Below are 20,248 nucleotides of genomic sequence, written 5' to 3' on the forward strand. Positions count from 1 at the left end.
TTGTGGAGACATGGAAATACCGTGTGCCACCCGAGAAAAGGGGAGGTGGGATCTTACTTTTATGTGAAGATAAGAGCTGGCGTTGGCTTAGCAACTGAGTTTGTGGTTCTCTTTGTAGGTATTTCCCATCCAGGGAGGCTTCTAACTAACTTGGGGAAAGCCCTGTGACTTCCTCATAGGAAGGAGCCTCCCTGTAAAGTCTGCTGGGCTGTTCATCCAGCTTCAAAATGTGTTTGAGCTCCAGGGTCAGCCCTCAGCTGATGGCTTGTTGTAGGAGCTGATAGAGAAGTGTGAGAGACAGTTCGGAGCACTTTCTCTTTTTAGACAAACAGTCCCTTACAGATTGGCCAAGTCTCAAGAGTCTTGGCCTTTGCAGGCAACTTCAGGCCTCCTGTTAAAATGAGTTTTTCCGTTCCTTCACCTCTCCAGAGATCCCCAAAGAGAATGTACCTCTTAATTCCAGGCTGTTGCTTATGACATGCAGGGCAGGAGGTGGGGTGACACTGGATTGCTCTCTGCATGGTTTTTATTCTGCCCCTGTGTGCTTCTCTGCGCCAGGGACTCAGGATGTGATCTGTGCGTGGTTTCTGGAGATACTGCTATCTTTGTGGGGCGTGGTCTCCAGTGTCTTGCAGCAGCAGGAGGGGATGCCCCGGATGGCTGCCCAGGAGCCTTCCAGGTTTCTATAGCTAGCTGAGCCTTTCATGATGTAGGCATGATGGGTTTGGACTGCTAGCAAGTAGGGGAAGGGCCTGCTCTCCAGTCACCAGAGGGCGCTCTTGCAGCTTTGGGAGAGAACTTAACACTTTCAGATATCTTTTAGGTCTTACACCTAAATGGAATTGGCTTGGCTTTTGCAGGCAAATGTAGGCTCTCAGGAGGGAGTTGTTGCAGTGCCCCCTGAGCTTGTGGAGGGCTAGGTGGTTGGCATGGAATCTGTTGGGGCCGTTGTAGCGGGGCACATCCAGGCACCTGCATCTGTTACCCTGCTCCATTGCAAGGACATGTCGGTAAACTTTGCTGTTGGCCTGCCTCTCTCCCTCCTTCCCTCCCTCCCTTTTTCCCTCCCTCCCTCCTCTGGCTTTGGCAGCCAGGGATGAGACTCCTTAAGGCCTGCGGTAAGGCGGCCTTCTGACAGTGGGTCTTCTGTGTGTCTTCAGTGCCAGCCCCAGAGTGTCACCTTTGTAAATAGCACAGTGTGGTTTTGGAGGCTGGCACTAAGAAAGCACTCCCCAGGCAAACCTTTGCTACGGCTTTTCCTTGTGGGTGGGCGGCCTGGGCCATGCTTTGGCTTGCCTCTTCCCAGAGGCTTCATTTAGGATATAACCAATGTTAAGTTTGCAAAGCACTTGAGATTCCAGAGCCCTGTCTTCCAGGCTGGGAACTGTGGATGTCATTGACACATACAGCACAGCTCCTCAGCAACCTCTTCAGCTTCCACAAGCGTGCTTTCTCCCACGGTTAAGTTGGAGTGAAACATTTTACCTGGACTCCACGAAGCCAGTATGTTTTAACAAGGGCATCCTAAAAGATAATCTAAGACACACCCAGATGGCCTTATTTCTTTTTAACCTGCAAGGCCTCCTAGTCTGTGCACAGTGTCTTGAAAGATGAGTTCCAGCCCTAGCCCATGGCATTACTTGGTTGGAAAATTTCTAAACTTCATGTTCCCGTCTGTAAGATAGGAGAGCACCTTTTCTCCTGTCTGTGTCCTAAGGTTGTTCTTAGGATCACAATAATAAACATGAAAGCCTTTTGTAAAGGGAAACATTTTGAAAAGATGTTAAGTGTTATAATTAGTGTAATTAACGATAATAATTGGGTCTCTGAAAAGGGCAGCAAAGTTAACACATAGCCCTTTTAAATAGCAACACTGGGGGGGGGTTATCCCATTTTTCATGTAATATTTTAGAGAGAAGCCCCCCCACTTCCTGTGCCCCAACTTCCTCTACTCTTTGGACGTTTTCAAGTCTGCCTTTCAGCATACTCTTGGGACACAGGGACAGACCGGCCTTACTGTTAGAGTTGAGCTCTCTCCCTCCTCTCTGCTCACTCAGCCTGCAGAGAGTGTCTGGCCTAGGGGATGGGCTGAGTAAGTTACCCAGTAAAGTGAAGGAAACAGCTTGAACCTGCAGAGGGCCTGTGTGCCTCAGCTGCTGGGTGCCCAGGGCACTGGCTAGCCTTCCAAGCCCTGTGTTTATGTGGGCACTCAAAGGAGCCTAGTTTTTAACGACTTGTTTGTAGCCTTACCGATTTGGTGTCGGGTTTAATATAAATAGTTGAGACGGAAGAGCAGAAATTATCCTTGGAGGGAAGGGCTCTGGTTTGTGCATGGTTGAGTGGGATGCCTGGGCTTTTGATGGTCTCTATAAATAACTAAGGGCATAAGTGACCTGGTGGTGGGAGCGTGTGTCCAAGCCCCTCACACTGCCCCCTCCCCCCCAGTGTTGAGGTGTGTCAGAGATGTGTGGAGCCAGGGGCTGTGATCTCAGGCGCTAGGCCCACACTTATTTTAAGAGGGAGGATACAGTGTTGAATGGACAGAAAGATTCCTGTGTGCACCCCTTTCTGCCCTGACTCTGGGCAGGGGTTCATCTGCCTCCCCTTGGGCCCTCTGCTCTGGCCTGTCGTAACATCCCAGGGGCCCAGCAGATGGCTCTGTGCTGGCTGCAAGTGCTTCCTGTTCTCTGAAAGAACTCGCTGATGAGGCCCATTTTTTGTGAGAAGCCATTGGAATCAAGTTTGGCTTCAATTATCAAAGAAAATGATGCCATAGGAAAGATATGCTGAGAGCATTGGTCAGTAATTAGAGGACGAAACGCCAACAAACACAGCTGGCTGAGATACACTTTGCCTGGTTACAGAAGACACTGACCCCTCGCTGTCCACCCACCCCTTGATCTTGCCTTCCAAAATGCTAGTTGAAGAGGGTGTTGACCTTACGGTAAAATGTCAAAGGCTCATGGAAAGCTCAGCTTCAAAGTCGGTTCCTTTTGTTGTACTGTTGGGAGAGGGGCCCCAGAAAGAGGTCCTTGGATAGATTCTCTTGGCTCTCCGTATCTGGGGAGGAGCAGAGGTGGCCCGAACATCTCCTAGAGATAAGAGGTAGACACTTCCTTCTCTCAAGGACCCAGGAGGCTCTGTTACTTGTCAGCTGAAAGCCCCAGTGGCTGCTTGATGGCAGAGTGGCCCATGGGTGTGGGTGCACACCTCACACACCACACACAGGACGAAGCACAAGCCTCCACACTCCTCAGGAGTGCAAAGTCCCTGCACCTTTGAGGTACAGCCCTCCTGAAGAAGTCATAATCTGGGTACAATTAAGGTAGCATGCTCCAACTTCCCTCTCCTGCGCCCCCCCCCCCCCCCGCCCCCTTAAGGTAGTCACAAGAAGACAGCACTAATCCATTTTCTTAAAATTACATGGCACTTTGGAGAAAGTTCTAAGTACTTAAAAACTGAGTTTCTGTGTCTCCCCACCACCCTGCCCTGGCCTTGTTATGACTGTAGGAAAATCCAAGCACTTTATTGCAATCAGCTGAGTTTAAGAGCAGTCCAGTCCACTTTTAATTACTGATCACACAGTAGCCCTCTATTATGGAAGCGAAGGGAGATAAGTTTATTTTGGGAGCCCCCTCCTCCCCCCCCCCCGCACCCCCACACACTTAGGTATTCTTTTTTGTAGCGGTGGGGAGGAAGGAATTTCGATTGAGTCATTTTCTCCCTGTGGAGGCTGAAGTGTAAGTCTTAGATCTGAGGCCTAGCTGTTGTGTTAACACCACCAAGATAGTGACACCGAGGGAGGGAAGGTGTGTGGATGCTATCTTGGGCCACTTTGGCTGTTTTGATCTTGTGCCATGCCTCTTCCAAACCTTTTCAGCGACCCACTTGATGGATGTGGGTCTCTGAAGAAGGCTCAGCCAAGTTTGGAGCTCCTGCCACGGGCCACCCCCTTGCTTTTGGTGTTGGGGATACACATGTGAAGATGGCTTGTGCCCCCACAGAGCACACAGTCTGGGGCTTGGGACAGGTTTCTGTGGTGACCATGCTGAGTACTACAGGAGAAAGTGGAAGAGGCTTTGGGAACACAGCGTCTCTCCATTTTTTGCTGGCAGTTGGGTACTGGAAGTGTTACTGGGGTACCCCCTCCCCCATTCCAGTGCCCTTGCAGGTGGCCATGTTTGAATTGCTTGTTTTTTCAGGGGGAGCCCCACACCTAGGGGAGCTGTGTTTTGACCCGGTAGACCATCAGCAAAGCCAACACAAGGTCCAGGCCTTTGACATCTCCTATCATGAGTATATGGACATTACATACCACTGGATTCCCAATGACAAGAGGGGACCCTGGAGTAGTTACCTTGACAGCCCTCTTTGAAGCAGTGGGGCCCATCCCAGCAGTGGACTCCAGGCTGTTTTGAAGACTTGGCCTCTCTGTCCCCTCCCACTCCATGGTCTCTCTTGGCCTTGTCTTCATTCTGATGTGTGTTGCCTGTCGCCTCCGGTTCAGCCTCTAGAGGCGATGGTGAGCAGAAAGTCTTTCTCTTCCCGTGAGTCCCTCAGTGGTCAGGCAACTGGTCACCCCCCAGTCTTCTCTGCCTCCCTGTGCTCTCAGTTTCTGCCCTCTTGGGTGCCTGGGAACTCCAGATTGAGCACATACAGATGAGGAACAGGCAAGAATGGTCTTAGCAGTCTTGAGTTCTCATTAAAAAGCATTGTGAGGTAACAAGCCTCCCTGCCCTCCACAATAGGGCAGGGCCAGTGGTCTAGGGCAGTTTAGAGTCACTTGTCAAAAGTGTACAGCCAGTTCACTGTGTGCCTGGTTTGCACTCGTAGACATTTCTGTTTCTGAGGGATTCATCCAGCCTGGTGCAGTGGGGCAGAACCTTGGTCCCAGCTGATGTTAACAGCTCTCACTAAGCCTCCAGTCCTGATGCTTGGCTCCCATGGGCCCCTCAAGATGATGGGCAGCAGCTGTCACGTGACTGTAGTGTGCCAGCCCTGTTCTGGGTGTTAGGGGGACAGGGAGGCCTCCCACCCCAGGTCACTTGGTTTGTATCAGAGTCGAGAACATTGGGTGAGACCCTCAGGGCTCCAGCTGTTCCCATGAAGCTCCTCACCAGAATGGACAACAGTTCCCTACTGGGCCTTCTGTCTGCCCTTACCCTCCTTCCAGCTCTTGGGCCCCAGGTGCTGCTTACTAACTGTCACCCAGAATACTGTCCCCCAGAATCTTGTTCCCTCTCTGTCCTGTTAGGATAGACCCTGGCCTTAGAGGAAAGTGCTTGGCCCTTGTACAGTCTTCTTAGAAGAGGGCTTTCTGCAGTCTTTGCTGCCACTGTATTCTCTTAAGTGTCCGAGTCATCTGACATGATACACCTGGTCCCCTCTGTCACAGGGGCCATTGCCAGCTAGCCATCATATCCTGCCTCTGATTCTAGAACTTTCTTAAGTGTCTTATGATAGGAGGAAGAAAGAGATTGAGAAAGGTGCCACGCCCACCAGTTCCAGCTCTGCAGAAATGGGCAGTGCACCCTGAGCCTTCTGCCTGAGATAACGCCTGTGATTTGATAGGCTTTTAGTAGTACCCAACCTCCTTCCTCATGACATCCCCTTACTTTACGGTGATGTGTCCTGACCAGAACCTGGGTGCCAGAAGCCCAGAGCCCAGCATAGTGCAAGGACAGGAGCCTGGTGAACAAGAGCAGATGGCTGGCCATGACCTTCCGTGGGTCCCTCTCCTCTGCCAGCCCCACAGCTATCTTTACAGAACAGCTGCTGTGGGCTGATGGAGCGTGGCTCCTCTTGGAGCTTTCCCTCCAGTTCTTGGCTGTTGCCAGCTGAGCCCCGGGAGGACTATGCCAGAGGTTTGGTAAAGGAAGCCTCCTGCACCTCCAGGCTGACTGGCCCCTGGGAGGGATCCTTCCTGCAGCCTGATGACCTGTCTCCCCTCCCCCTGACAGAAGTCCTTGGCTAGTGACACAAGTGGCAGGCCCACTGGTTGTCCTGGGAGGAGATCAAGAGAGGGGAATGGGGTCCTACCGGCCACTAAGACAAAGGGGCTGGAGACCCTTGCAGGAGGGGCCTGGGCCTGCCTTGGACAGCTGCTCATTTTAGTCCTGGCGCCTTAGCCAGCCCCAGGGAAGGAAAGCCGTGGTAGGGGAAGGGCACTGCAGGCCCAGTTCATGGCCGCCACCGTCTATAAACATTATCTGTCCCATCTGCCTGGCTTACTGCAGGCCTAGGTCAAAGGCCACCCCTGACCTCTAGATGTCAGTATCTCTGGAGCAGGCTGGCAGCCCTCAGATACAAGAGTTAGGATGCCTCACATGTTCTTGGTCTGGGAAATGGGTTGCTTCAGTCAGGCTTGGCTGCAGTGACCAGGAGGAGGAAGACACCTGGCTGCTGGCTGCTCTTTGCTCTTACCCCACTCAAGTCTCCAGTCCTAGAACACAGTCCTGTCTCCGGCCCTCGAACAGTCAGTTCCTGCCGCTCTGGATGTGAGTATTTAGGAGTTGGTAGGATTCCCTGGCAGGTTCTGCAACCCTGCTGGTGGACCCCTCATCTTTTAGAGTTTGGGGAACCCAGCCTATCTTCCCTGCAAGGGGAGTCAGTGATGAACAATCTTCTCATTGAGGCCGTCTGCCCAGGCTTGTAGCTAGGCCTGGACAGCACGTTGGCATGGACCAGATGTGGGATTGTGCACTGTGTCCTTCTGGGGTCACATGATGACCTGGGTGTCTGGTGGGTAATAGTGACCGTGCTCTTCTTTCCTCATAGATCCTTCAAGAGAAGCGACCCGGTGAATCCTTACCATGTAGGTTCGGGCTATGTCTTTGCACCAGCCACCAGTGCCAATGACAGTGAGATATCCAGCGACGCGTTGACCGATGATTCCATGTCCATGACTGACAGTAGTGTGTAAGTATCCTGTCTCCCTTCTACACATGGGGCTTGGGGGTGTGATGCACTAGGGGATAGGGGTCTGCCTCTCGTGCTCACCCAGCTTTGCGGGACCCATTTCTGTGAGTGGACATTGGTTTTCTGGGAAGGGAAAGTGATGGGCATGATGGTCTGGGTAGGGTTCAATGAGAACCTTGAAGAGGAAGCTGGGGTGGTGTCTTTACAGAAGGAAGCCAGGGTACCTGGTTTCGGAAAGGTAAGATGAGTGTCTGTGGATTTCTTAAGTTAAAAAGCATCTCCTGGTTGTGCTTATAGGAGAAGCACTTGGCTTGTCCTGAAACCAAGTGCACCTGCTGCAGAGCCAGCAGGCAGGACACAGGACCTTGCTGAAAAGGTGCTTGGTTTGCTCTTGCTCTTTGAGAAAGGGCCATTAAAGGCAGGGAACAGAAAGCCAGGCCTCTCTGAAGGGCCAGCATGTGCGGTCCGTCTATGTGCATGTGTTTCAGTGGGCGTCACTCAGGTCATTGATGTGGTGGATTCCCAAGTCTGTGCCAGATGCTGAGGACCCTCGGTAGGGGCCCTCCACAGTCCTGTCTGGTCTCAGATCTTGGGCCGACAGATGACTTTGATAGATACTTTTGAAAGCAATCCAAGTCATTGAAGTGGTCAGTAAGGTCAGTAGACTGTCAGGTAAGGTCATGCTTTGAGTTTGAGGTCATTTGAAGTGAGGTCAGAGGGATCTCTGGGTGGACAATGCCAATGCTCCATGAGTCTCATAGTGGGGTGTGGGATGTAGTAGTGGCCTAGATTCCCAGTTTCCTGTCATCCTTTAGGGTTTGATTCAGGAAAGTCAGGATGGAATCCAGGTATGGGTAAAAATCCCAAAGACTTTTCTCACCCAGCACCCAATTGAGAATCCATATTTCAAGAAGGCCTTTGAAGGCTTTCTTCTGGCAAGGATGATTTAGAGTCAGGATTTCTCCTGCTGAGGGAATGATCTTGAAAGACAAGCCATTAAGCCAGTGGTGTTAAGTTCTGGGACGCTCCTTAGACTTTGCTCCTTTTAGCTTCTTAAAATTGGAGTGTCTATTCTTCGCATCTTTGAGACTGTCTGGCTTCTATTGGCTGCTGTCCTGTATCCTGGCAGGCCGCACAGGACCATTTGGGGAAAAAAGTGGCTGAGGTTAGTTTGGGATTCTGCTGCCTTTTGGTTTTGTTTTGTTTTGTTTTGTTTTCCTGGAAGCTTTTATTGTGTTACTTCAATTTCCCCTGTTAACAAGTGACAGATTCCTCAGGGAAAATGTTGAAGTTTAAGAAAACAATAGCTGGGTGGTGGTGGTACACATCTTTAATCCCAGAACACGGGAGGCAGAGGCAGGTGGAACTCTATGAGTTTGAGGCCAGCCTGGTCTACAAAGTGAGTTCCAGGATAGCCAGGACTACACAGAGAAAGCCTGTCTCGAAAACCAAAACAAACCAAAATGCACACACACACACACACACACACACACACACACACACACACAGAGGGAAGGAGGGAGGAAGAACATCATTTTGGCATTAGTGAGGGTAGGGTGCACATCCTTTATCCACCAGGAATAAAAGCTTTCAGAGAACTGGTTCTATTTTCGTAATTGGCTGAGCTCTTAAATTGTCCACACAGGGCAGGAGGAATCATTCTTAATTACTCATTTTATGTATATGAGTATTTTGTCTGAATGCATATGCATATATACATATACACACACACACACATGTATGCCCAGTGCCATCCTGAAAGAACCCAAAAAACTTAGATGATTCTTTAGTAGGCCTAATTTTTTTTTTGTTTTGTTTTTGTTTTGGTTTGTTGAGACTGGATCTTACTATGTAGACCAGGCTGTCCTGGAACTCACTGTGTAGTCCAGGCTGTCCTGGAACTCACTGTGTAGACCAGGCTGGCCTCAGACTCCCGTCACTTTGCCTTCCAAGTGCTGAGATTAGAGGCATGTGCTACCGTATCTGACCTTAGTTTGTTTCTTGTCCAAAAACTTACTATCAGGGTGAGTTTTCATGGTGTGTTGTAGGCCTCAGGCTGCGAAGTGGTGTGGAACTTCTGATCTGTGTCTCCTGCCCTCAGCTTATAGTTGGTTTTCCTCACCGATGGTACCTGCTGTTCTCTTCTGCTCTCATGCCTGGGCTTGGTATCTCAGAAGCCTCACTCCCCCAGCACACAGTAATTAGGGATTGTGTAGGAACCTCCTTGCTATGTGTAGAATAAGAGCAAGCTGGTTCTGAATGAAGGCATTGAGTGACTCTCCGAAGTCGGGTACCCTTTACGGAAGACTTCTGTGAGGCTTCTGTTTGGATTTCTTAGAGACTATTTTTGGCTTGCTTCCTGGCGCTTGGCTGAGTTTCAGTCCCCATCACTGAGGTGTTATTCTGGGTTCATGATGAGATAACTTGGGTGTGGTCCCATGTTGTTTCTGTTTGTCCTCACAGGACCCGATCAGCAAGGTAGGCAGTGACTGGTGACTGCCACAGCAAGAAGGAAGTAGCCATGTGTGTCCCTAGCCATTCACGGCAGAGGCCAGACATGGCGCCTACCCCGCCACATCTTCCCTGCTCACCAAGAGATGTTATTGGGCCCAGTCACCCTTGAGGCCTTTGAGCTTCTGTGGGTTCTTCTTTTTGTTTACTACTGATCATAACTCTTTCCTGAGTCATCCTCATTTATTCCCCTTTAATCTTTCCCTAGACTGTAAAGGTCTCGCATAGCCCAGGCTGGCCCTCATATAGCCTAGGCTAGTCTTGAATTCATTCTGTAGCTTGAGATGTCTGTGGATATCTGGTCCATCTGCCTCCATCTCCTGAGTGCTGGCATCATAGCTAGGTGGCACCACATGTGATGTACTGGAATCCGCACCCAGGACTGACTTCTTGTGTGCTGGGCAGTAACCACTCTGTGTGGCCAGCCCTCAGCTTCATTTCAAAGTGATTCTCCTTCCCATTTCACTTAAAGCACTTATGGACTCAAATATGGGGCTCAGAAGGAGTTGCCTAGGTAGTGTGGGGGCCAGTAAGGGCTACGTTAAGAAAGGGGCCAACAGCTTATCCCCTGGCAGCTTTTCTTCAGGCCCCTGGTGGCATATTCTCTGGGCCCTGTAACAGGGCGTCTTGTTATGGTGGGTAGATAGTTAGAAAACCAAAAAGCCAAGGAAAGGTATCTGTGAGACTTAGAGTTTGGGGTTATTCACTCAGAGCCTCCCAGCCAAGTGGGCATTCCCCTGGACTCCTCATCATAGATGTACCCACGAGCATGGTTAGACCAACTAAGAGCTGGCTGGCATCAGTTTCATCATTCCCAAGGGCTCCTGGGAATGATCTTGAGCCGCCTTTGGTAGGGTATGGAAGGGTCTCCAGGAACTTACGGGTCTTGCTCATCCTTAGAGGCTCCTGTGGGTGTCCAGGCATCGGGTGCCCCCCTGGGTGGGGAGGTGATCCCCAGTCTCCTGCTGGAACAGACTTGGCTTGAACTTAAAGCACTTTCTGGCCAGCCAGTTCTGGGTGTGTGTGTGATCTACCCTGTGTTGGGCGGTTACCCGGGATTCCCAGGGCTGGGATTAGACCCCCTCTTCAGAGCTCTGCCAATTGTGGCCTCTTGCAGATGAGAGCACCCTGTGAGAAATAAAGTGTGTGTGTGTGTGTGTGTGTGTGTGTGTGTGTGTGTGTGCGTGTGTGTGCGTGTGTGTGTGTGTTGGGGAGGGGATGAAAAGAGAAGCTGAATCGCTTTCAGTCCATTGTTCATCTAGGGGAGCTTAGAGAGGATAAGAGGGTAGCAGGCCCCTTTGAAATGTGCTTGAACAAGTGAATAGGAGAGCCCCATAAAGCATGAAAAGAACCCTGGCAGCTTCTCCTCTTCACAGTAGCCTGCGTGGGCTGCTGGGGGCTGAGGGGCTGGGGACCAGGGCTGGCTGCCCTGCTGGGAGTTGGGAGGGGACAAGGATAAGGGGGGAGTAGAGGGAGGGGTCAGAGGCAGCTTTCAATAGACTCTAGAAGGTTGGAGTTCATTAGACACAAGCCCAGGGAAGCAATCATCTCATTTGCGACAGAACCAATTAAGTCCCCCGGGCCTTTGCAAGAGGCCTGGGTAGAAAGAAGATGGGCAGAGCTGGGCCAGGCCTTGGTTCTTCCTGGCACCTGCATGCGGTGGCCTGGGTGTGTGGGGCAGACAGGTTACGTAGGCCTCCTCCCAGAGCCAGTGTTAGTGCTGACTTCTCTCTTGCCACTAAGGAAAAATCCCTCCTAAAGATGGCCAAGGTATTTGAGTCTCCATTTTAGGCCCCCTTGAAAGCTGTTTTATGAGCTTGTTACTCTGAAACCCACATTCTCGGAAGAAATGGCTCTTATTATTTTTTTTTTTCCTCCTTTAAAAGTTAACTGCCAGACTTTCAACAAAATCCTAAACCCAAATAACTGGGAGGGTTAGGAACAAGAGGGCCATGGGGCTAGGCCCAAGCGAAAGGGATGCAGAGCCCCAAGTTTAGGAAGGCGGAACATGGGAGCAGCTGGTGCTTTGCTGCCCGAGTTCAAGGTCCCTCAGGTGAGGGTATCAGGGTTCTCTGTCTTTATCCTGTAGTCAGGATTGGCTATGCTTGACTGAGGCTTGCTTCTGCTCCGTGTGTCCCCATATCCACACTCGATGACCTTTCTCCCTTCCACAGAGTACATGGCAGGAGTCATTTTACTTATTATTTTTATTTTCTCATATCTTACATATGGGGTGGGGGGGGGTTGGTCTGGACATTGGGGAAGTGCCTCTGAGTGAACTTCAGATGTTACCCTATCTTACAAACCAGGCTTTTGATGTTGGCTGTGATCGGAGACTGCTTCAGAGGAGCTGCCAAAATGTGGGCACGCGTGCACTTACGCCCGCTATTTCAAAGCCCCTGGAAAAAGTGACATTCAGGTTAGGTCAGGCCCAGTGGAGTCAAAGGGCTAAGCTAATTGGCTCGGCTTAAATGGCAGCTAAGTGGAGTCCACACTTCAAAATCCGTGCGCCCCAGAAACAGCTGGGCCCGGCAGCAGGCTCGTTAGCTAAAATGTTTATAATTAAAGGGGACTGTAGAGGGACCAAACTCTGGTTATGAGCAGCCAGGATGCTGGTCATAAACTTCTGGAGCCCGAACAGAAGAAAGGAGAGGCCCCCTTTTGGAATGAGGGGCTGTTTTGGAAGAAGATTCCTGGCTAGGGGGAATTAAAGCCATATTTCCAGAAAGGCGCCTCTGAGCCTCTTTGACGCCTCCAAGCTAAAATTCTGCCTTTTGGCTCTGGGCACACGATGCCTTTCCTGTGGCTGTATCCTTCACCTGCCCTAGATATGGTGAGAGGTACTTAGGAAATCATTTATTCCTCTTGCCCATTGCGCTGGCTGCCACCTGCCTCCCTCTCTTTCTTCCTACCTTATATGGAGAAAGCATACAAGATAGAGAAGTCTCGCCACTGATTTCTGTCCTAGAGGAAGGGATGAGTAAGGGCTGCTGGTGGAGACAGACAGGCAGAGTCTCGAAGAGGCTGTCTGGGGAGACTCTCCTAGGACTCTTACTGTGTGCCACAGTATACGTGTAGCAGCCACCTGCAGCCTTCTCTCCTGTCTTTATATAAAGAGTTCTGGGGATCAAACTCGGCTCTCCAGCTCCTTTAACTTCTGAGCCATCTCACTACTGGTCCTCCTGGGACTCCGGAAGCCGCCTGATATGACTTATTCCAGTGTATGGGGTGTTTGGGGAGCCACCTCTCACCATTAAGACCCAGGAGGAAGAGCTGGTCAGGAGAGAGCTGTGGTTATTGGTACAGACCTGGGACACTAATATGAGAGCTATTCTGCATGAACCCCACCCCACCTGGCACCCCCATAGCCAGTGAGTACCAATGGCAGAAGATGGGTTCACATCTCCGATTTGTCCATGTCATGTGGCTTCTTGGAGCTTCGGAGATGTAGACCATCAGGGCACTGGGGACCTTGAAGGCAGGTGGCTGAGTTAAGGCTCTCTCTTCTGGAGTTCAGCGGTGGCTGAGGTTTGGAACCTGAGTCACCTATTTCTGGTCACCTATAAAATGCGGCTCCTGTGAGAACAAAATCTGGTGTGTCAGGTGTCAAAAGTGGCACGTGAACTTGGTTTGTGGGAGCTAGTAGCCTCTGGCTGCCGTTGGTGGCCTTGGGTAGGATCACTTGCTGGTGAAGAATCCTAGCATTGCTGGTGTTCAGACCGCTCTTCGAGGATGAGAGCATGGAGCCTTCATAAAAGCAGCGTTAGGTACTGCATCACACCTGTGCACCCGCCTTACCTTCAGGGCCTCGTCAAGAGAAGCCCCTGGTACGTTAGATGCTTCACCTTGACTGACTTCATCACCCCCTGAGGGACCCTGTTCTCTGGCTTAGGTCAGCCATTACTCTTGGCTGCTCTTCACACACCAGCTGCACCGACAGCTTTGAGAGGCAGGTTTTTCTTCTTGTGATGCACTAAACACCAGGGGAAGGGAAACGTCAGACACCTAGCTTCAGTGTCAGCGCCTGGGAGTGCGGCTCATCATGGAGGTGCCTGAGGTCTCTGGAAGGGACATCGATGGGAGAAGCCACACCTTGCCATTGTGCTCCTAAGACTGAAATTCATTTTTGGTCTTGTTTTTCAGTGGCATCAGTGCCTTATTCTCCCTTCCACTTGCTAATTTGGGTTTTTGGCTTCTGAGGCAGGCTCTCGCTGAAGAATTAGCCTGGAACTCATGGAGATCCGCCTGGGATTAAAGGCTTGTGCCTCTGTACCTGGCCCGTGTTTTAGAGATAGAGGCCTGGAAAACTCACCCAGACCTCATTGGCCACACCCCAATTTTAAATTGCAATTCCTTCGTTCCCAAAGGACCTCCTCCTTGCTCTCTTTGTCATAGTGCTTACCACCTCTTTTTTTGTGTGTGTGTGTGTGGGGGGGGGCGTTGAGACAGGGTTTCCCTGTGTAATAGCCCTGGCTGTCCCAGAACTCCCTTTGTAGACCAGGCTGGCCTCGAACTCATAGAGATCCACCTGCCTCTGCCTCCCAAGTGCCAGGATTAAAGGCATGTGCACCACCACCACCTGTTAGTGCTTGCCACTTTTGAACATTGGTTTTGCCTCATTTTTGCACACCACCGTGAGACACTCTGTTAGGATATCAACTTCCTAAGAGGAATGGAACTTGGTGTCCTTCTGTCCACTGACCCCTAAGTAGAGGGAAGGTACCTAGGTAATGGCTGGCATGTTGTAGATACTTGAACATTTGGTGAGTTTATAGTGATGCCTAGGAGGGGCATTGCTCTTATGTCCATATCCCTGGGTCTTTGTGTCTCTGTTGACTGGGGAAAATCACCACAAGGCGCTTTATAAAAATACTAACAGAGAGGAGAAAGTTGGACGTGATTGACTGTTGGAAGGGACTTATGTGCACCCTCTTGAAGAGGTGGTCAAGCCCTTGGGTTTGGTTCCTAACATGACCCTGCAGCCTTTTGCCCTGCACTGTTTCCAAAGGAATCCAAGACTCTTGGACTTGGGGACACACAAGCTCCTCCCAGGCTGATGTTCCTGTGGCTGAGAGCAAGCCAAGTTGCCACAGATGACAGTGGGCAGGATTTGAAGTTTGGTCTTGGACAGGTCCTTCCCCACAGGGTCATGATTGCATTGAAGGTGTGTGGCTCTTTCCCATGGAAGAGTGTGGCTGTTCCTGTTGTCAGAATCTCTGGAGGAACATGTGAGTGATGACCTGCTGAGATCACCTTGGTGAGTCTGGATTTTGTCTTTTCCCTTAGAGATGGAATCCCTCCTTATCGCATGGGGAGTAAGAAACAACTCCAGAGAGAGATGCATCGCAGTGTGAAGGCCAATGGCCAGGTGTCTCTACCTCATTTTCCGGTGAGTAAAGGCGGCATGGGTAGTGGTGTTCCCTGAGGTCCTGAATCATGACCTCAGAGCTGGGAGGTGGGAAGCAGTGTGCCTGGGACGTGCTGGAGTAAAGGGAGAGAAAGGAATGGCCGGACTGCAGAAAGTCTGTGGTTCTTTGGGGTGTGGTATTAACAGAGTGACATTGTATTTCCTGAATTGAAGAATGGCAAGTTCTCTGTGTCAAAGACACCAAGGGTCACTAGATGAGGTGATGAGCTCACTGCCTTCCTGCTAGACTAGAAGCCCCCTGAAAGCAGAGAGCCTCAAAAGAATCATGGGGTTGTGGGTGGGGGTATGTGTATGAGTATTTGCTTGCATGTACATGTACCATGTGAATGCAGTACTTACAGAGGCCAGAAGGGGGCATCAGATCCCCCGATCTGATGTTACAGAGTTGTAGATGGTTGTGAGCTGTCACGTGGATGCTGGGAATTGAGCCTGGGTCCTCTGAAAGAGCAACCAAGGTTCTTAACCGCTGACGCCTTTCTGCAGCCCCAGCTGTGTTAGCTTCTGTGTGTGGACCTGGTACATGAAGTGGATGAGGCTAGGGGAACCTCTGTGTGTTGTGTCCCCCGGCCCTGCTCTCTATGGAAGGAAAGTTAGCTCTCTAGAACTCTGCTTCTCCTGATAGCTCAGTCACTCACTGACTGTTCTGTTGTTTACTTGACCGTTTTACTAACGTCATGCTCCCAGAGGGCAGCTGTGCAGTCTTAACCTTTCTCATGTTCCAGAGCTGGGCTCTCGTGAGTCTGTGTCTGATGAATGGTGATGGGTAGAGTGTTTAGAAGCGAGGCTTCCTGGGCAAATGGCCTCCCTCAACTGAGGGAGGGGAGCAGGCTTCTCTGGGACTGTCCCTCAGAGCATCCTTGAAGGCAGCGTGCTCACAGTTCACTGGGCTCAAGTGCCCACAAGCCTGCCTCCAGGCTGTGATCTTTGTACAGTCGCCCACTGTCTAGGCTACAGGGAGAAAGCAGGGGCATCCAGTCTAGAGCCGGTGTTGGTCCAGTCACCTTTCCTGGTAGCTCCAGAGAATCCAGCTGGTTCAGTTGGTTGTATTATAGTCAGAAAAGTAACACATCGGACTGCTAATCTTGGGTCACCTGAGTAGGGTTACAGGTTGTAGCTCTCCTCAGAAACGTGACTTCGTCTTAAAATGAGCATATTAAGATTGCTTTGGGGAGTGACTTCTGTGATTTCCCCCCCAGCCATACAATATAGATGACAAAGTTGGTTGGGTGGGGGTGGGAATGTGTTAACCAAAATTCTATTTCCCACGCCTATAAGTCACCTGATTTTTGCCCTGGGGTGGCAGATCAACTTTGGGGCACAGGTTCGTGGAGCCAGCCTTCACGAGAACAGCCGGCCACGCAGGGCCTTTCCTTCCCCGCTCACGTTTCTGCAGCTCAGTGGTTGCTGTGGTGAGGCTGATTCTTCAGCTAGGGAGGACAAGTTGGCTTTCTGCTCTCCCCACCCCAAAAGAAAAAAAAAGGCAAAGCAGAAGAGGAGGAGGAGGAGGAGGAGGAGGAGGAGGAGGAAGGAGGTGGAACAAGTGGAGAGGTGGGGAGGGCAGAGTGGGGGAGCCAGATGACAGAGACAGGACAGAAAGCCGGGCGGTGGGGGTTCTCGCCGTCCGCTGCTCTTGGCAGGCTTGCTCGACGCCTCTTTTTATATTCCGTGCTTGGTTTGGAGATACTCCGTTTTCCCTTGATAGATCAGCTTCAGGCAGCCAAGCTCAGCAGTGTTCTGCCTGCAGCAGCTTTCTTCATTTTCCGTACAAAGGGAGGAGGAGGTGGGGGGGGAGGAGGAGGAGGAGGAATGCGGGGAGATGGAGGACAGTGTTGAGACGCCACCACCTCAAAGGTGCGCAGTGTGCGGCCAGGAAATAAATTACCACTTCTTCTCTGATCTGGGGCCGGTGACTCCCTCCCCCTGCCTCTCTTCCAATCTTATTTTTTTTTTAATTTCCAACTCCTTTTCTGTTTAGACTCCACTTTTTATGCCTTGAGTTGGTTCCTCTCCCTCCCCATCTCAGAGGGCTGCCTTTTTTTGATGTTTGACAACAGTCTTTGAAGATTTTCTACTTCAGAGTAGCTACTGATGGGCTGGTTGTACTACAGAGAGAACAAGCAGGGCCTCTCGGAGTGCGACCAACTGCTCCTGCCCAAGGCAAATGCTGGTAGGGACCATGGCTCTCCATGAGGCCACGGAGCCCGTGCATAAAAGTCCCGGGCAGCGCCGGCCGTTTCGACATCCACCTTCCACCCGAACACGGGGACTCAGCGCGCATCGATGGGCCCCACGAGCTCCATCCAAGCTGCTGTGGCCAGTGCCTGCCTGGCCTGCTAATAATGGTGCCTGGTTCCTTCCTTCCCACACCCTCAGAGAACCCACCGTCTACCCAAGGAGATGGCGCCCGTGGAACCCGCTGCCTTCGCCGCCGAGCTCATCTCCAGGCTGGAGAAGCTGAGGCTGGAGCTGGAAAGCCGTCACAGCCTTGAGGAGCGGCTGCAGCAGATCCGGGAGGTAATGCCGGCTGCAGTATCCTCTCTACCCTCTGCACGTTGGCGTATGTGTGTGTGTGTGTACACGTGTGCATGTGTGTGCCAGCCCATGGGTGCATGAACCCAGGGTGTGGAACTTCCCTGTTCACTTCCCTGCGGGGCCTCTGTTGCCAGGATGAAGAAAAGGAGGGATCTGAGCCAGCACTGAGCTCACGGGAGGGAGCATCGGCCCAGCACCCCCTGGCCCTCCTACCCTCTGGCAGCTATGAAGAAGACCCACAGACCATCCTGGACGACCACCTGTCTAGGGTCCTCAAGACCCCTGGCTGCCAGTCACCTGGTGTGGGCCGCTACAGCCCACGTTCCCGCTCCCCTGACCACCACCGCCGCCACCAGCAGTACCACCCCCTCCTCCCCGTTGGGGGCAAGCTGCCTCCTGTGGTTGCTTGCCCACTCCTCGGAGGCAAGAGCTTCCTGACCAAGCAGACTACAAAGCATGTTCACCACCACTACATCCATCACCATGCTGTCCCCAAGACCAAGGAGGAGATTGAGGCAGAAGCCACACAAAGGGTGCGCTGCCTCTGCCCTGCGGGCACGGAGTATTACTGTTACTCCAAATGCAAGAGCCACCCCAAGGCTCCAGAGCCCCTGCCTGGAGAGCAGTTTTGGTAAGTGACTGGCACCCCCACCCCCCATGGGAGAGCTTTTCTGCCAGCCTTGAGTCCTGAACAGGTGTCAAGTGGGTCCAAGGTCACCGGTTAGCTTCCTGGAGGGGGAGGGGCATGGGCACAGGTTGCAGCTTGAGAGTGACTGAGTTAGTGGATCTGCCCTCACTGTACCCTTGTGGGATCACCATGTTCTAGGAGTCCTGGAGTTTTAACGAGATGTCTGGATTGGGTGTTCTTGGTTCCCTACAGTGGCGGCAGAGGCAGTACCTTGCCCAAACGGAACACGAAAGGCACAGAACCAGGTCTGGTACTGCCGGCCAGGGAAGGAGGGATGTCCAGTGGAGCAGGGGCCCCTCAGCTTCCTGGGGAGGAAGGAGACCGTTCGCAGGATGTCTGGCAGTGGATGCTGGAGAGTGAGCGGCAGAGCAAGTCCAAGCCCCATAGGTAAATACCACACCCTAGGGCTTTGACATCGAGGCTGTGTGGGGCTGGCTATTTCTGCCGTCTGTGGAAAGCAAATGTGACTGCCGTCTTAGTATTAGACACTGGGCTGAGGAGACCACAAAAATGTCATGTTTTGGCAGTGACCCTGTCCGTGTTATGGTAGAGTTATTTTCTTCTCTCTCTCAGAATAGACAAGTTTCTATTGAAGTCACATTTTCCAGTTTTTCTAACCCAGTTTCTCCCTTCTGCTCTTCATGTCCTGTTCAGTGCCCAAAGCATAAGAAAGAGCTACCCATTGGAGTCTGCCCGCACATCCCCAGGCGAACGAGTCAGCCGGCACCATCTGTTGGGGGCCAATGGACACCCCCGCTCGGTGGCCCGGGCTCACCCGTTTACCCAGGACCCTGCCATGCCTCCCCTAACCCCACCCAACACTTTGGCACAGCTGGAGGAAGCCTGCCGCAGGCTGGCAGAGGTGTCAAAGCCCCCAAAGCAGCGGTGAGTGGGTGTGGAAGGCCTCAGAAGGGGGTGGGTCGGAGATGGAGAGGGAAAGGCTCTCTTAGGAGGACCCGCCTCTGGCTGAGCAAGCCTCCTTTTCAGCCTTTGCAAGTTACTCTTTTGGTTCTGTTCCTTTATCAGAGTTCAGGCAGGGTCTTCAGTGCAGCTAGTCCTACAAGTGGGATGATTCCGTGTGAATCCCTTCATGAGAGGCAGGTTAGATGAGCATATGTGAAGCCGTGGCCAGGGGAGAATCAAGAGTCTTGAGCCCTTTGCCGGCACTGAGATAGCCCTGTTGTAGCCTGCTCCAGAATGTCTGGACACAAGGCCTTGGTTGGGTCTCTGCCGGGAGGGAAGAGGGTCGGGGCTACATCTCTTTAGGAGGCCAGAGTGGTTTTCTCTGCTTCCCAATTGCCGTGGGGATGCAAGCTTACCTCTAACCTCTAAGTGTAACCTAAGTGCTCTCAAGCTGAGTCATGACCCCATTGGAGGGTCAAATGACCCTTTCACAGGGGTCACCTAAGAACCATCGGAAAACACAGATATTCACATTACAATTCATAACAGTAGCAAAATTACAGTTAGGAAGTAACAACAAAAAGAGTTTTATGGTTGGGGAACTGTATTAAAGGGTTGCAGTGTTAGGAAGATTGAGAACCACTGTTCTAAACCCCACTTCACCCTCCTCTGTCCTCAGGTGCTGTGTGGCCAGTCAGCAGAGGGACAGGAACCACTCAGCCACTGGTCAGGCGGGAGCCACGCCCTTCTCTAACCCAAGCCTGGCTCCAGCAGAGTGAGTGCCCCTCTTAGGCATTGCTGGCATACTTGGAATGGTTTACATATCGGGGCGTGTCATTATCTGGAGTGATGTGTATGTGGAACTCCATATTTGAAGTGACCTTTGTTTCCACGCTTTGTGATGAGCAACACTAAAAGCAGATGTTGCCATCAGTGAGGGTCATGGGAAACCTGCCTGCTGAGAGGGCTGCTTCACAACACAGGGTTCCCGGGGCTCACAGTAATCAAAAGCTGGGCTGAAGCCATTGTCAGAAGGGCAGAGGGGGCTGAATCTGGATGCACAAGTTAACTTTGTAGGACTTAGAAGCCAGCAGGACTTGACAAGTACCCTTGTCACTCGTGAGCGTGTCCTGCTTGGAGAAGATACAAAATCTTCTCCCAAACTGGGCCATGATTCTTGTTGAAAATTTGCACTTGGCGATGAGACTTTTGAACCCTGTCTGCAGAATTTCAAATCTGCTAGAATGTGGGATGATCTAGATAACGTT

General features: G+C 51.7%; 1 protein-coding gene across 5 annotated transcripts in view; it reads left to right on the forward strand.

Moving 5' to 3' along the window:
• Axin2 (axin 2) overlaps nt 1–20,248 on the forward strand; it is an 89,554-nt gene that overhangs the window by 63,649 nt on the left and 5,657 nt on the right. For all 5 annotated transcript variants that reach the window (XM_036195879.1, XM_036195878.1, XM_036195876.1 and 2 more), the window contains exons 3-9: nt 6,778–6,918; nt 14,716–14,818; nt 17,231–17,371; nt 17,524–18,020; nt 18,270–18,464; nt 18,732–18,962; nt 19,660–19,755. In XM_036195879.1, coding sequence (XP_036051772.1) covers nt 6,778–6,918; nt 14,716–14,818; nt 17,231–17,371; nt 17,524–18,020; nt 18,270–18,464; nt 18,732–18,962; nt 19,660–19,755 — 1,404 coding nt within the window. The remainder of the gene's footprint in view (nt 1–6,777; nt 6,919–14,715; nt 14,819–17,230; nt 17,372–17,523; nt 18,021–18,269; nt 18,465–18,731; nt 18,963–19,659; nt 19,756–20,248) is intronic.

The sequence above is a fragment of the Onychomys torridus genome, chromosome 8 (genome assembly GCF_903995425.1).
Source record: "Onychomys torridus chromosome 8, mOncTor1.1, whole genome shotgun sequence".
Lineage (NCBI taxonomy): Eukaryota > Metazoa > Chordata > Mammalia > Rodentia > Cricetidae > Onychomys > Onychomys torridus.